We start from the raw sequence: 17,963 nt of genomic DNA, 5'->3' as shown, positions 1-17,963 counted from the left end.
TTCAGACATACTCAAAACTTTGCAATTAATGTTTTTCCTTTTACATTGTCTGTTGGTAATTCAGATCAAGTAGTTCTTTTCATTGACTCTTCTGATTTCTCAGTCTAATTTATTGAATTTTCTGTGAAGAGTGTTCACTTTTAGAGAAAATGCCCCCAAAATTAAGATAAGATATAATATATTTGCTGTTTGGTTTTAATTGCCTTCAAGCAGTGGTTCTTCAACTTTTTTACATCTGCAGACAGCAATTCACAGTTCAGCCATTGAAAACAATTGCCTTGTATAAATATTTTGTGAAGCATTGACAGCTTTGGGATATTTGCTTGTTGGTCAGTGAGATCACATTTTTCATCTGATTTTGAACTTCTAGAAAGACTATACATGGCCTCGTTGTAAATTGTTTATTACAGTGAAATACAGTCTTGTTTGTTCTCATGTTATTAAAACATTTACTGTGTCGGCATAGGAGGAAGAAGCAGACAACGAAGGACTTCGATATAAAACACTACGTACATTCCAACATGGTGTCAGAGTTGATGGTATAGCTTGGAGCCCAGAAACCAGACTTGATTCATTGCCTCCAGTAGTCAAGTAAGTTTAATATAGTAAATGTACTTCATTAATATCCTTTGTGTTAAATGATCAAGCCTTTGATCATGGAACATTTTTCATCATTTGCATTTTCTCTCAAATCTCTAGATATTAGGTATTTGGACACTTTATTTTTTAGGCATTTTATTTAGGCATATTGCATGTATTTATTATAAATAGCAAAGCCAATGATGTCTCAAGCATGTGTTTGCACCTTACTCCAAAAGACTTCTTCTGAAATTCATCCAAATCATTTGAGTTCTTCATATATTCTCCACTTATGAAAACTACAGCTCTATTCAATTCATTTAGTACTATTTAACTATATTGTTCCTATACGTAAGTCAGGATCACATTTTCTGGTCACAGTATATAAAATGATCATTCTAATCCTTGGCCTTTAGATATGGTGAAATATTTTGTAAAGACTTACTCTTTTACAAAAAGTTTAGAAGTACCTAGGAGGCCTTCACAGGGCAGTAATGCCAGGTTATTTATGATTTGTTATAAAACTGGGGCCAGAGCTGTGGTGTAAGTGGTAAGGCATCTGCCTTGCGCGCACTAGCCTAGGATGGACCTCAGTTCAGTCTCCCAAGGACCCAGGTCCCCCAAGCTAGGAGCAATTTCTGAGCACATAGCCAGGAGTAACCCCTGAGCATCATCGAGTGTGGCCCAAAAACAAACAAAAAAATAAATTTGTTACAAAACTAACCCTGCGACCACAGTGGCAAGTCTACGAGATATGTCTTCTTTGTTGTACAGTATTTAGCATCTTTAAGATAGCTCTTTCAGTGCTAAACCTGCTTTGTTAATTATTTACATGCAATCAAATTCTCATGTTTTAAGGATTCAGTTTGTTGAGACATGCATACACTTGTGTAAACTGTATATTTCGCAGAGAATATATGGTATTTGTTACCCGAAAAGGTTTTTCATACTCCTCAGTTAATGTCTGTCCTATTAAAGCAATCATTAATTCTATTTATATTACCAGAAATTTGATTTGCTTATTCTCAAACTACCTTTATATGAAATCACTCGCATTTTTGTGTAATAGCTCAATAAAATGTATCCATATTGTATATATCCATATTAACACATAATTAATTTTAAATATGAAATTAAAATATTGAGTTCTTGGGCCATAGTGGTGGCGCAGCAATAGGGTATTTGTCTTTCACGCAGCTGACCTAGGACAGACCATGGTTCGATTCCTGGCGTCCCATATGGTCCCCAAAGCCAGGAGTGATTTCTGAGCACATAGCCAGGAGTAACCCCTGAGCATCACTGGGTGTGACCCAAAAGCCAAAAAACAAAACAAAACAAAACAAAAATTTGACTTCTTCACCCATTGCTCCAGAGTATTAGTGAGGAGAAGGAAACTGAGTAACTGAGTGGAAGAGGAGAAATATATATGAAAGGATGAGGGCCAAAGACCAAGCAGTCTTAGGTGCATTGGTGGTGTTAAAAAAGGACAAAATTAAATGTCCGAGCCAAATGCAACAACAATGGAATCAAGAGGCCCAATCATTGACCATCTAAACTTAAAATGAGCCTTTTATACTGGCAGGCTGGGAGGCAATGAGAGTAGAATGGGATGCACTTAGGAAACATTGGTGGAAGGAGGGTTCAGGACACTGGTGGTGGGATTGGCCGATTCATTATGTCTCTGAAACCCAACTATGAAGGACTTTGTAAATCACAATGGTTTCAGTGAAATCAAAACTTTAAAAAAAAAATTGAGTTCTTATTTTTGAGGAATATTTATTACCTTGTTTACCCATCTTCTACAAATGGACACCAGGTCAACTCCCAGTTTTTGCCTATTATTACCTAAGTTGAAAAGTATTCCTGTATACAGCTTTTAGTGGATGGATGTATGGTTTGATTTATCTTAGGAGTAGAATTGCTAAACTAAAAGGTAGATATCAATATATTTTACATTCTAAGAAAGCGCTAATTTATAATGGTTCTACTGTTTTATATTCCTATCAATAATTTAAGCATGTCCACATTGCTCTACATACTCCATTTATTATTAACCATTTTCATATTGCCCATTCTGGATGGAACTATGTCATGAGTGTTAATGTTGAGTGCTTTCTCAGGAGCATTATTTTCCATCTAAGAAATCTTTGCCTATAAGACTGAAAATGTACTGTTATTTTCTGTAACTTTCATAAGCCTTGCTAACTTTTCATATACATAAAAACCCTTGTCAACATCTATATATAAGTCACATTTCCACTTATGTTAAAAGGAAGTACAGAATCCTGAACTTAACCAGTGACAGCCTCCTTGCATTCCCTAAAAGATTTTGAAAGCCATAGAAATTGTTTTCTTCCGTTCAGTTTTGCTTGGCGCCTGTTTTCCTGTCCTTTTAATGGACTTGCTGTATTGTTTTTGCTTTTTTGTTGTTGCATTTTGATAAGCTGCCTTTCTCCTTCTTGGAACTAAACAAATATAAATAATGAATTTAAAACATTAACCAGCCGTTAATTTTAAAGATCATATTTTTAGAGCAAGCTGACAGCACAGTTTTGTTTTCAAATAAATTATATATTTTAATATAAAAATAGCATACTGTATTGAATTTATAATTATGTAAATGTGAAAGAAAAATGCCAATTCCTATATATATCATGCATATATCATAATGTATGTAAAATTATAACTAAAATGTATATGTAAGTTTTTATACTACTTACTTGTTTTCCAAAGGAGATATTTTCAACACTGGATGATAGTCTGTTAAAATCACTGATGTATAACTTTGTATCTTTTACCATCATTAATTCTAATAATGATGTTAAATAGATATTCTTTCTAATTGTTTATTGTTGGCATTTAATTGCCGTAAGACCTATAATTTCTCTCTACCATTCTTTTTCTTTTTTTAATAAACTAGTTTATTAAAGACTATGTATTATTTAAAGACTATGTATAGTCGCTCATAATACAATTGTTTACCCTTCTCTTTTCTAACCCCATCTCTTTTTTTTTTATTGGCAAGAAAATAAACTGTTCACTTTACTTCAGTTATTTGAGGTTTTCTGGTTTAATTAAAGAATGACTTCAGTACTCTTAATACATAAATAAAAATAATAAAGATTTGGAAAAAAGTGGGACAACACAAAGTTGTCTGTTTGGAAAGATTTTTTTCTTTGAAAGGATGATTGTGAGGATTCTTTTCACCCTAATATAATTCTTATTAATTTTTTGTTTTAAGATTTTTGAAATTCTATAACTATTTTATTCTGATGTTTTTATTGAACTTAGTATAGGTACAGTTATGAGTTATGAGAATAGTTTTGGGGAGAGGAGAGGGAGAAAATTTATAGAAACTCAAAATTTGAAGTTTTATTTTTGTTTTTTGCTTGCAGATTTTGTACTTCAGCTGCTGATTTGAAAATTAGATTATTTACTTCAGATCTACAAGAGAAAAATGAATACAAGGTATGTTGGCAGGTTTAACCTACAGATCAAACTTTGTGAGTTTTTTCTTTTATTTTGAAGGGGATCATTGGACCATATCAGCAGTTATTGGAGGCTACTCCTCGCTTTGTGCTGGGATTTCTCCCACCAATATTAGAGGATCGTACAGTTACAGAGATTAAACCCAGAGTCTTCCACATTATGAGGCATGTTCTCCAGCCCATTCTGTGATCCCTCTGGCCAGTTTTCTCTTTTATTTGGATTATTCTTTCTTTCAGTGCCAGGGACTAAACCCAGTGCCTCAAACATGCAAGACATGGCCCCTATAATTAATCCACATCCTTAGACCCAAATTGCATTAGTATGATCATCTGTAGGATCTTTTATATTCTGTTTTATATTTCCTAAAGACTGTTGATTATAAAATTGTTATTATTTATTAAATAAAACTTTAAGTAAACACAACAAATGAAGAGGTATTAGAAATTCTGAGTTTGGTATCTTAAGACTATAAGAGATTTGAAATCGGTATCAAACATCAAGAGACCCAACAGTTAGCACAATATAGTGCACGTATTTACAGAGTGTTGAAGAGACAGAGAATGGTGCTGAAGAGCACAGATACCAGCCCAGCTCTACCCCTTAGAACAGAGGACATTGGTCAAATTCCCATTTTTGTTATAATAATTTTCTTAACTGTAAAATGGGGATAATTCTAATAACTGCTTCATAGGATTATGTGCATTTCCTTGGCCGGTTTGACAAAGTATTTACCACAAGGATATAAACAGTCCAATATGTATATTTTCTATTTGTATAAAAGTTACCCATGTAAAACAAATCAAAGATTAATTCTTCATGATTTCACTTAAGTAGAAGTTTTTTTAAAAAGTTAAGCTTAGAAACAGTAGAATGGTGGTTGCTGGGGTAATTGTCAAAGCATACAGATTTCTAACTACAAGATGAACAATATAAGCATGACACGTAGAGTTAACAGTACTATATTAAATACTTAATAACAATACTTTATTAAATAAGAATTGCCACGAGATAGATCTTGAATATGTCAGCAGAAGTCAGGATATAAGACAGCAGTTACAACACATGCATATCATCCACCCAGTCAAGGTTCAAACCCTGGCACCATATGGTTTTCTCTGTATGACCAGGTGCAGCACTGGAGGCTGCTTAGGGTCACAGTGGGCACTGCTTTTCCTATTATTCTCTGGAGACTTCTGTGCATTACTAGATATAACCCTAAAGGCCCCAAATAGTCCCTAACACCGCAGGGCTTGAGTAAATACTATATGGGAGGCCTCTCCCCTCAAAATAGCTTTTTTTTCACAGTCAGAAAGATTGTAATTATTTATGGGGCAGAGCAATAGCATAGTGGGTAGGGCATTTGCCTTGCACACAGCCAACCTGTGTTTGATCGCTAACATTTCATATGGTTTCCTAATCCTGCCAGGCGTGATTTCTGAGCTCAGAGCCAGGTGTAACCTGCTGTCAGATGTGGTCCAAAAACAAACAAAAAAGATTGTAATTATTTGAGATAATGGAGGAATTCTGTAAAGATTATTTAATAATATTTATGTATCAAATTAGCTATACAGCTTAAAGATACTCAGTTCTATATTAAGCATATATTAGTTCACCTGAAGAAAAAACTAGTTCTTAGTTTGGGTTGAAACTACATTATGTTTTTATAAAATGTATTTCTTGGCATGTAGTTAAATGTGTAAATAATTTAATAAAATAAAAATAAGTTTTGAATCTTTCCAATCATTTGGAAATATTCTCTAAGCTATATAGAATGAATGAAATACATAATATATCACATCTTATTTTTAGTGTATCTCCATCTTTAAAAAAAGAGTACTAAACCTCCTGTTATTAATGACTTTATTGGTGATACAATAATTTTCATGAATATAGCTTCTAATGAACTCTCTCCTCTTTTACCTTTTTTTTAGATTCTTTATTTTCTTTCTATTTTTTAATTACTTTCTGTCATTCTGAAACAAATATATTATGATCAGTTATGTCAACTATGTGATTCATTTTCTTTAAATAAACAAATTTTAAAAATATGTTGATATAGTTTATCATATCTATAAATTTTACATATCTAAAATTTATACATAAGTTATAGTGCTATAGTACAAAAATTAGCATAATAATATTTGACCCATTTAAATGTTAATTATAATAGTTATTAAGATGGAAATGGGGAGGTATTTGGGCCACAGTGGAAGAAGACAATGCTATTCAGTGCTCTGAAGTGATTGCTGCCGATGCTGAAGAGATTATATATATAGTTCTTCAGTATTTGAGCTAGTGTCAGCATGGTGCATAGCTAGTACCTTACATCTAGAGTTCCACAGGATTACTTGCATCAGATCTTGTTTTCATTTTTGTTTTTAGAATTTTTTTTGAGACCAATGTGAATTACAAGTCTTTATAATTACAGTTATATTTAAGGTACATAGTGACAGTGAATTACAAGTCTTTATAATTACAGTTATATTTAAGGTACATAGTGACAATGTGAATTACAAGTCTTTATAATTACAGTTATATTTAAGGTACATAGTGACAGTGAATCAGGGCAATTCCCACCACCAATATTGACCTCCCTCCACCCCCTATTCCCAACATGCATCCCCCATACATCCACCCTTAGCCCCCTGGACTGCTAGTGTAACAGGTACCTTTTGTGTATAGCTTGTTGTAGTTTGGGTCTCTTGATTTTTTTTGTTTTTGTTTTTTGGGCAACACCCAGTGACACTCAGGTTACTCCTGGCTGTGCCCTCAGAAATCGTTCTTGGCTTGGGGGACCATATGGGATGCCGGGGGATTGAACAAAGGTCCATCCTAGGCTAGTGTGCACAAGGCCTTACGCCTGCACCACCACTGTGGCCCCATGGGTCTTTTGACTCTATTGTCGTTGACTTTGGGTTGAGTATTTAGGTCTGATCATTTTTAATTTCCACTCAGTGTTCATGAGACTTACCCCTATTACCATCCACTTTTTTTTTCATCCTTCCTCTTTTTCCTCAATTTATGAGGCAGGACAATATGATTCATGTTCTATGGTTCTGTAAAAAAGGCAGGTAGAAGCCCCTATCTAGAAGCTATAAATATAAAAATTTTTTAAATATAAATTTATTAAAAGAAGAAAGAAAAAGAAAAAACCAAACCAAACAAACAGGAAAACAGAAAACAACGGGATAAAAAAGGAAGGTGTGTGCTGGTGTGGAAAGGTTGTTGGAGTTTTTGTTTGTTTGTTTTTGTATAAGCATAGTAAGTATTGGGGAAATTAGAAAGGAAATTCTCTTATCCTAAGAGATACAGGGTTTCTCCACCCTTGAAGCATCTGTCATGGGATCAACTACAGACTCAGACATGTTCATTGTCGAACCACTAAGACTTTATTGTGCCAGGAAACATTCTTCTCAGTTGTGGTTATCAAAGTCAATCCTCTGTAATTAGAGATCTTGGTTTTTGCACAGATCCTAGGTCAAAGTCTAGGATAGAATCTTTATGGTTCCAGAAGTTCTGCTCAGTTCCAGTTGATGTAGTCAGTCTTCTGTAATTAGTGATCTTGGTTTTTGCACAGGTTAAAGGATGGAGTGTCTTCTGATTTCATCTCACCATTTTAATGATATATTTCCACATAATAACAGTAATGAGTAGAATATTTTAGTTAAATTGTAGAACTAAAATTAAATTTGAGTTTTGGAGACCTATTTAGAGCCTAAGTTTAAATTGAGGGCCGAGGAGATGGCTCAAAGAACTAGAGTCTATGCTTTGTATACAGGACTCTAGGTTTAATCCTCTTCAGCATCAAGTGGTCCCTTGGGTGGTACTTACCTAGGAGTTGCCCTGAGCTGAGTGTGGCCTCAAAATATCAATAAACATAGATACATTGTTAAAATTAAATATTTGGGGCCAGACAATTAGCATAGTAGGTAAGACAAATTGCACTGCATGCAGCTAACCTGGTTTGATCCTTGGCACTAAATATGGTCCTTTGGAGTGATATCTGAGAATAAAGCTTGTAGTATGCCCCGAGATCCACTGGATATGGTTAAAAATGTAAATATTAATAATAAAATAAAAAATTTGAGAATCTGATACAAATGTACCTGGATAGGTTTATGTCATACAGATATGGACTAATTGAATCTTGTTTGCTCATATAGTCCTCTGTCTTGCAAGTTCTTACTTTGTTCCTTCTGCAACTAGAAGAGAATTTCTGGATTGATATGAAAGAGAGTTTATTATTTTTGCTTTGATCTAGTCAAATATATATAATTATATAATACTAGTAATCATTATATTATCAGGAATTATTACACAAACTACATTCCTGAGTAGGTGGATAAAAACGAATGGTGGGGCCGGAGAGATAGCATGGAAGTAGAGCATTTGCCTTGCATACAGAAGGATGGTGGTTCAATCCTGGCATCCCAGATGGTCCTTGAGCCTGCCAGGAGCAATTTTTGAGCGTAGAGCCAGCCATTTCTGAGTGCTGCTGGATGTGACCCCCACAAAAAAAAAGAACTTTAATGGTGAAATCATTATTACGTGTCTATTAGGTAGTAAAAAGTTTTCACAGAAGAGGGCATGACGTTTTTAAAAAATAAAGAGGCTGTTTGTTTTAATGTTTGTAGACAGTTCTGGGTTTATTTTGTAAATAATATAATTATTATATTACTTTTGCTTTGATCTAGTCAATAGTCAATGATAAGACAGGTTTAGTTTCTGTTATAAATGTCATGAATGTCAATGACAATCCTAAAAAATTTACAATCTCATATAATACACACATGTCTTCCTAGTTCCTGGGTCCCCAAAACAAATGGAAAAGACTGCTCATCTTCCATTTATTGATCATTTATTGGCCAGTTAGTGCCCTTCACTCCATAGCTATAACACTCTAGTTGATTTCCCCTAGATCCCACCAACTTACACAGAACTTACCTTTGTCTCTATTTAATAAACAGATATCCAAAAAGTGTCAAGTGACCTATATGTAGAAAACTTTGAAGAAAAAATATTGCACTTGATTATCAGCCAGCCTAATCATTAAATCATTACAATCTGAAATGCATAACTGCCTAGGACCTTGTTGGCTAACTGATCAATAAAATTCAAGTTGACTCCAAAACTGTTCTTATCACACTGATGGTAACTTTTCTGAAATGCTGTAGACCTTACTTTTTGAACTTTCTTTTTGGAATTTTTTTTTTCTTCTTTTGAACTTTTCTCTAGAGCTAGCTTTCTTTCATTAACCTGTAGGGCTTATTTTTTATTTTGCTTTATCTGATATTCTAAGTGAGATAGAAAGTGACATAAGGATAAATACTGTAAAATAAAAAATAGGATTTTTTTATACAAAATACAAGAAAAGAGTGATAGTGCTATCAGTGGTCCTCAAATTAGGGCCCGCGGGCCACATATTGTATTTGTATCTGTTTTGTTTCTTCATTGCAAAATAAGATATATGCAGTGTGCATAAGAATTCGTTCATAAGTTTTGTTTTTACTATAGTCAGACCCTCCAATGGCCTGAGGGACAGTGAACTGGCCCCCTGTTTAAAAAGTTTGAGGACCCCTGTTAGATGATCTGTTTCTTTCTAAGATAAACTTTCCAGAAAGGTAGATATATATCATTCATGCTTATAAAGTAGCAAATTGCAGGCCAGAGTAATTGTATAGAAGTAGAGCACTTGCCTTGCAAATAGCTAACCTAAATTCAATTCCTGGCATCCTGTTCAGTACCCCCAAACCTCAACAACAGTGGTCCCTGAGCGCAAAGCCAAAAGCACACCCCGTGCAATACCAGTGTTTACCAAAAATAAAAAATTAAAAGTAGGGTATTGCTTGAGAAATATTTATAGGGGGGGAAAAAGCAAGGAGTTAAAACCATTAAGGTAGTGAAGTAAAAAAATTAGATAGGTAAACCTTTATCCTGTGTGCTTACTAACTTTTTCTCTTTATGTCAGGTTTTAGAGGGCCATTCTGATTTTATTAATGATTTGGTGTTTGATCCCAAAGAAGGCCAAGAAATTGCAAGTGTGAGTGATGACCATACCTGCAGGTATGTTGCATATTCTACAAAAGTGGGGGGCACTTTATTTAAGTTGTGAGTATAGCACAAATGTAAGTTTCAAAACTGGTGAATTTAAGTTCTCATCCTATTTAATGCAAGCTACATACTGATGTTTGGGTACCTCTTTCGTTTGCACTTTTAAAGAGATCTTTAAAAATAGCCAGAGTGGTAGCACAGTGGTAGGGCATTTGGCTTGCACACAGCTGACCCAGAATGGACTCGGTTCAATCCCTGGCATCCTATTGCCCCCAAACCAGGAGCAATTTCTGAGTGTAGAGCCAGGAGTAACCCTTGAGCACTGCTGGGTGTGGCCCCAAAACTAAAAAAAAAATAAAATAAAATAAATAAAAATCGTCATCTAGGATCTCGAACAGCAGGTAGGGCATTTGCTTTGCACTTAACTGACCCACATTCCATCCCCAGTCCCCCATATGGTCCCTTGAACATTGCCAAGAGTAGTCCCTATGCATAGGAGTCAGGAGTAAATTTTAAGCACCTTTAGTTATAGGCCCCTGTATTTTTTAATGATTTTTAAATATAGTGATCTATAAAAGTTTTAGATCCATAAGGGGTCAGATTATTCAATTTTCACAGGATCATTTGAGTTATAAATCACTTGTCATACCTGGAACTTTTATAGATCTGATAAGTTAGTGTTTGATAATGAACTACAAATCTCATTTATTGAGGTGCCCAAATGAACTGACCGATTTAAAAAAAAAATTACCAACCATTAAGGGAATCTACTTTCTTTAAGCAAATAAAAATGATTACAAGCAAATGTACCTAAGGTCACCACCAATCCAGATGGTTTTATCTGCACCCCTACATCTACACTCCCAGGGCCAGTAACACCCACATTTCTACGTCTCTAAATAAGGTTTCATATAATATATTTCAATATTGCTGTATTTTACTTTACCTTCTATATGGAAACAGGTAAAGTATCTATAACATTTTACTGGTGCCTTAAGTCAGAGAATGTCATAAGTAACAAGATGAAGTTTAAGGAGGTAGAATTAAGCTGAGGAGTCAAGAGTGCATTGGAATCAGTTTAATTAGTCATTGAAGGAATACCCGTTGCTTCATCTGTTTTAACATACTCCAAGCCAAATCAGAAAAGCTTTTGCATGGCTTTAATGATTCATAATTCTGCATTAAAATCACTAGTATGTATAAACATGGTATACATATAAACTTTTGAAAAGTATCCTTTCACATTGAAAAAGTTGCTAGTTTTTAAATTTGAATTTATTTCTCATCTTTAAATTTATAAAGCCATAAACAATTATTCTTTATATACTGCCTGTTCAAATTTGTATGTAAGGGATATAAAAATGTACATGACATTACAATTCCCACATGTTAAAAAACCAAGTTTGAGGCCGGAGAGATAGCATGGAGAAGGTCATTGGTTCGAATCCCAGCATCCCATATGGTGCCCCAAGCCTGCCAGGAGAGATTTCTGGTGTAGAGCCAGGAGTAACCCCTGAGCACTGCCGTGTGACCCAAAAACAAACAAAAAAATTTTTAAAAAAGAAAATAAGTTGAAGTCCATATAAAGATGTGAAGTATTTTTCTTATTTATTTGAGCCACACCCAGCTGTACTCAGAGCTTACTCCTGTCTCTGTCCTCAGGAAATCACTTCTCAGGGTCCTCAGGACTATATGGGATGTCAAGGATTGAATCCAGGTTGACCACGTGCAAGGCAAATGCCATGCCTGCTCTACTATCTCTTCAATCCTAAATGAGGCCAATTTTTTTTAAATAAGGCAAAAGTTTTATTTGATCACTAAAAGTCATGACATTAGTTCTTAACACTTAGAATAACAAGATTTTGGTATAATGAAAACTTGAAATGGAAGAGATGTGTGGAAGAGATGTGTATCTGTACAAGCCAAGAAATAGCTTCTGAATAGTGAACAACAGCCCTAGGGATCTGTTATTATGTTCTGTAGCCTGTGATTATTCTTTTGTTTTTGTTCTTGTTTTTGTTTTTGGGGGGTCCATACCCAGAGGCAATCAGGAGTTACCGAAAAATCATTTTTGTTCAGGCTCAGTGAATGTGGGGATCAAACCCAGGTCAGATGCATACTAAACAAACACACTACCCATTGTGCTATCATTCCAGCCCCTATTCTTTTCTTATAATAGTAGACTTGAGAATATTTTTTTAACTAATAAAATGTCCTAAAATTGGAGGCTTATAGGAGATTGTCAACTTTTATGTCCTTTAGTAAGAATTCTTAAGTTCTGGGGCCCGGAGAGATAGCACAGTGGTGTTTGCCTCGCAAGCAGCAGATCCAGGACCAAAGGTGGTTGGTTCGAATCCCGGTGTCCCATATGGTCCCCCGTGCCTGCCATCGCTGGGTGTGGCCCAAAAACCAAAAAAAAAAAAAAAAAAGAATTCTTAAGTTCTACTGATTTGCATTATTACAGTCACTGTATAAAAGAACACATTTGTTATGCTGTGAAGAATAAAGACCTTAACTCCAAAGTTGTCTTTTAGAGACCAGAATGATAGCTACAAGGGCTGGAGTGCTTGCTTTTCATGCAAGGGGACCCAAACTTGATCCCTGGAATCATATGTCCAACCATGCTTCAGAGAGTAGCCCCCGATCACCACTAGGTATGGTCCAAATAACAGACGTCAAAAAATAGCATAGTAGTCTCTCCATTTTAATTTAATTATTTTTAACTTGCCAGTTCGCCCCTTATTATTTTGTAGCTAGACTTTAATTGATAGTGTTATTGTTCAACAGGTTACTCTGGAAGGAGCTTTTCTCTCTGTTGACTTTAGTTTTATGACTTGACTTTTTGGGACTTGGGGTGTGGGGTGTGGAGGATGTTCTGTGTTGACCTGCACTCAGGTCTCATTTCTAGCAATGTTCAAGCGCCAGATGTCAGGTTTCAAACCAAAGTCATCAGCATGTAAGGCAAGTGTCTGACCCCTGTAGTGTCTCTCTGGCCCCAAGCCTTTTGACTTGCTTAGGCCAATGAAGTGTTAGCTGGTGTAATCTAAGAAAACCACTTTAAACATTTTATATTATTTTTGTTGACATACTGTCTTTAGTCTTCTACTATATCATGTCTTAATTACTGATCTTAGAAGAAACACAAGGAGCTCATGTGGACCAACCTGATATTATGAAATATAACTTTCATAGAACCAAAATTTCATACTTATTTTGCTAAGCACTGAGATCTAGGGCCCATAACATTACTATAGCAATGACTGAACAATATTTAACATTTATTAATTAATTCATCAACCAAAGGTACAGTTCTGATTGGTTATTAAAGTCAATCTTGGTTCTTTTGCTTTTGGCCGTTTGTTGTTCCCTTACTACATTTCTTTGTATCTCACATATAAGAGAGATCATTTGATATTTTTCCCTCTCCTTCTGACTTACTTTCCTCAGCATTATGCTTTCTATTTCCACCCAGCTGATGGCAAATTGCCATCATTTCTTAGAGCTGAGTAGTGTTCATTCCATTATGTTATCTATATACCACAATTTCTTATCCAGTTTTTTCTTCTTAAATATTTGGGTTAGTTCTAGATTTTGTCTATTGTAAATAGTGCTGTAATAAACATGAGACACAGATGCCTTTTCCAAAGTGTATTTGGTATTTGGGCCTTGGGTTAGATTCTGAGAAGCAGAATTGCTTGGCTGTATGAAAGCTTAATTAGTAGGTTTTTGAGAAATGTACATATTGTTTTCAACTTGACCTTCTCTCCAAGCAGGGAGAATTCTTCTTTCCCACACACATGCAGGCAATACCATGCTTTTAAAAAATACCATACAAAACAGAATAAATAGACTAAATAGAATAAGCCAGTTATGAAACAGATTCCTTGAACATTATAAGTAACTTGACCCAGCCAGACCCAACCAACATACAAAACATTTCAAAATTCCCAACAAAAACAAAATATATATTCTGCTCACATGCAAATGCTGCATACTCCATATTGGTCATATGTTAGAACCTGGGTTGGACTCGTGCAAGGTAAGTGCCTTACCTGCTGTATTCTCTCTCCCATCCTAATAACACATTCTTAAACATCCAAAAAAGACATTAGAAGTTAGAAAATATTTTAAGGGGCCAGAGCAGTGGCGCAAGGAGTAAGGTGTCTGCCTTGCCCATGCTAGCCTAGGACAGACCGCATTTTGATTCCCCCGTATCCCATGTGCCCCCCCCCCCCCAAGCCAGGAGAGATTTCTGAGAGAATAGCCAGGAGTAACCCCTAAGCATCACCGGGTGTGGCCCAAAAAGAAAAAAGAAAAAAATTTTAAGAAGACAATAGAGGGGCCGGAGACATAGCACAGAGATAAGGCGTTTGCCATACAGAAGAACAGTGGTTCGAATCCCGCCATCCCATGTGGTTCCCCGTGCCTGCCAGAAGCAATTTCTAAGCATAGAGAGCCAGGAGTAACCCCTGAGCGCTGCTGGTTGTGACCGAAAAACAAAAAAGTGAAAGCAGACAATAAAAATGATAATTAAGATGAAGAAGGGACCACTCTGACAATAATTTTGGGAATGATTACTCTGGACAAAATTGGTAACTGAAAGGAAGTTACATGATATGCATGGTGCCCCTTCAGTCACAGTACCACCTTAAAGGAAAGAAAGGGGTTGGGACACTTTCTGCTATTGAGGCAGGCTGGGGAGGAGGTACAGGTAGATGGAACAACTGGACGATAACTAGGGAAATTGGTAGTGGGACATGAACACTTGTGAAGTGATAGATAGGTGTCAGGACTTTGGATGACTAATGACATTGTTAACAACTATTAATAACTCGTTTCTGTTTTTGGGTCACACAGTGGTGCTCAGGGATTACTCCTGGCTCTGCACTGAGAAATCACTCCTGGTGGGCTTAGGGAAATATATGGACGCCAGGGATCGAACCCGGGTCAATTGGGTACGAAACAAACTTTCTACCTGTTGTGCTATTGTTTTAGCCCCTGTAAACAACTTTTTAACTTTGTATCTCATGGTGATTTAATTAATAAAAAAATAAGTAAAATATATACTTTAAGAAGAGTGAAAATGAAAAAAAACATACAAAATTAATAGATGCAATAAAAGTAGGCCTCAAAAGGAATTTAGCTGTGAACACCTCTAAGTTAAAGAAGTGCTGGGGAAATAGTTCAGTGGTAAAATACTTTTGAGCATAGTCCCTGGCATTGCATAAAAAAGAAACCCAAGCTTAACCAAAGAGGGTAATAGCTAAGATAAGCAAAATAGAGACTAGAAAGTAAGTCAATGATAGCCCCACTACCCCTCAAAAAAGATTCTTTGAGAAGATAGACAAAATGCCATTTCTTTAGTGTGCTTGAATTAGTAGGGATAATACCAATAACCAAGTAGAAATAAGAAATTTTATAAGAAATTGCTGTGAATATAGACCAACAACTTGAGAGGACCTCACTGAAATTAACAAATTTTCAGAATTTTTTTAAAAAAGCTATTACAAATAGAAAATTTGATCGGCTGCTTGCAAGGCAAATGCCGCTGTGCTATACCTCCAGCCCCTTTACTGTATTTTCTATAAAAAAAAAAATTCACAGAGTAATGGCACAATGTGTATGTCATCAGTAATATCTTTATAAGACAAATAGTCTTTTTCCTTCACACTGACTACATTTTAGTATCAGAAAAATTAGATAACAGAATAAAGGAGAGGTAAGACCATCAAGTCTTGAGGCCTGAGTGATGGCACTGCGGAAGGGCATTTGACTTGCATGCGGCTGACTCAGGACAGACCACAGTTCGATCCCCCAGCATCCCATATGGTCCTCAAGCCAAAGGCGGTTTCTGAACACATAACCAGGAATAACCCCTGAGGTTATTATGTTGCCCAAAAATAAACAAACAAACATGACTAAAACCCAAACACAATCATGTATGTAATAAAGTTGTTTAAATAAAAAAATATTTTATAACATATTTGAAAAATAATAAACATCTCAAAGAATAAAAATAAATAAATAAAAGACTGTCAAGTTTTGTTCCAGGTTTATAAGTTGCATAAAGCACAATGTAAATAGTGCCATCTAGACTGCTGTAGTATCATGGCCCTGAGCATACCAGGACCTATTAGAATAAAACTCATAAAAATAAGCATAAATAAGGAAAAAAGTGAGGGAAATTATTTATCCAAAACAGAAATAGTATAATGATAAGTATAGTATGTCAAGTTGAAAATTAAGGATAAATAATATTCTTGCAAATGAGCCTATTTTTACATACATAGAATCAAAATGATTTACTGTTCTGCCATGGAATGGATTTCTAGGAAAGACTACAAAAACTTTTCTATCTTGAGATGTCCTCTACTTTGTAAGTTATTTCTAAAATTTACTCTTATTTATTTAGGTGAGATAAAGTATCTAGAATCTTGGTTCTCATCTGCTGAAGGCCTGTATCAATTCAATCAGTTGAGATAAAATTATCCCATGTTGGAACTATCTTATGATTTAGTATATAATATGTAGCCAGGAGTACAGAGCTGTAGTACAGAAGGGTACAGAAGGTAAGACATTTGCCTTTTCTATCATCTACCCAGGTTTGATTCCTGGCACCACATATAGTCTTATAGGCCATAACAGGAGTGATCCCTGAGTGCAGCCATGCGTAAATCCCAGCACTGCTGGGTATATCCTTCAAACAAAAACGAACTATGTGACTAGGTAGTAATTCAAACATTTCATGTGAATTAGTTAGTTGAATCCTCGACAGTCTGCCTAGAAAGCACAGTTTATACTGGTTTCTGGCAGAGGTGGGGAGGGTTGTTTTTTTTTTTAGTATTTTGACTTGGGGTGAATTTGTTTAAAAGGGGGGCTAGGAAGGCTCCTGTCAGTTCTAGTCAACTGGGCCAGTGGTTTAATGGAGAATTGGATCAATACTGCTCCATGGCTTGCTGTATGCTCAAATGTGCCTTAAGCCCTGTGCTCTCTTCAGCCCTTTACTGTTCTGTATCCTATAGGATTTGGGATTGTACAAAAATCTCTTTCTTTTACCTCATGGTCCTCTCCTTTCCAGAGAAGTACATATTCCTTTTGAATGTGTTACTTCCCTTTCTCAACGTTCAATAAACTTCATTTCACACACACACACACACACACACACACACACACACACACATACTCTCTCTCTCTTTCTCTCTCTCTCTCTCTCTCTCTCTCTCTCTCTCTATTTTTTCAGTAAGTTTTAACCTTTTGATATTATTGAAAAAACAGCTATTTGTATTACCTATTTTCAATCAAAATCAAACATGTAACATGTAGGCCTTAATAAAATCTATGAGCATGTACTGTAGAATCATGTCCTTAGCAGTTTTGAAAGAATTTTGTTAGTACCAATACTTTTTTTTTTTTTGTCCCCCCATTTACAATACAGACCAGGCAAAGGGCCTGGTTTGAGGTGTATATGGGAAACATTTACTGTACCTCCTCTTTCTATACAGTCAGTGTAAAGAACACAGCCTGTGGTAAGCATTGGGAAAGCCTGAAAGCCTGTCTAGAGTACAGGCCAGTGTGGGGTGGGGAGGAAGGACACTTGGGATATTGGTGATGGGAATGTTGCACTGGTGAAGGGTTTTATATATATATATATCAAAAAAAATTTTTTTTTTTTTTGTGATTTTTGGGTTACACCCGGCAGTGCTCAGGGGTTATTTCTGGCTCCAGGCTCAGAAATTGCTCCTGGCAGGCACAGGGGACCATATGGGGCGCCGGGATTCGAACTGATGACCTAAAGAACACAGCCTGTGGTAAGCGTTGGGAAAGCCTGAAAGCCTGTCTAGAGT

The 17,963-nt window shown here is 35.7% G+C and overlaps 1 protein-coding gene and 1 non-coding gene across 2 annotated transcripts in view; one reads left to right on the top strand and one right to left on the bottom strand.

Annotated features, from left to right (window-relative positions):
• The window catches only part of NUP37 (nucleoporin 37), a 58,781-nt gene that overhangs the window by 13,803 nt on the left and 27,015 nt on the right, over positions 1 to 17,963 (top strand). Inside the window, exons 2-4 of the mRNA XM_049783173.1 lie at positions 467 to 591; positions 3,975 to 4,047; positions 10,037 to 10,131. Coding sequence (XP_049639130.1) covers positions 467 to 591; positions 3,975 to 4,047; positions 10,037 to 10,131 — 293 coding nt within the window. The remainder of the gene's footprint in view (positions 1 to 466; positions 592 to 3,974; positions 4,048 to 10,036; positions 10,132 to 17,963) is intronic.
• On the bottom strand, positions 17,530 to 17,662 carry LOC126023146 (small nucleolar RNA SNORA51). Its single transcript, XR_007500353.1, has one exon. It is a non-coding gene; the product is annotated as a small nucleolar RNA SNORA51 (small nucleolar RNA).

The sequence above is a fragment of the Suncus etruscus genome, chromosome 11 (genome assembly GCF_024139225.1).
Source record: "Suncus etruscus isolate mSunEtr1 chromosome 11, mSunEtr1.pri.cur, whole genome shotgun sequence".
Taxonomy (NCBI): domain Eukaryota; kingdom Metazoa; phylum Chordata; class Mammalia; order Eulipotyphla; family Soricidae; genus Suncus; species Suncus etruscus.
Note: the sequence above shows the minus strand (reverse complement) of the source record. Positions and strands in the feature narration are given on the sequence as shown.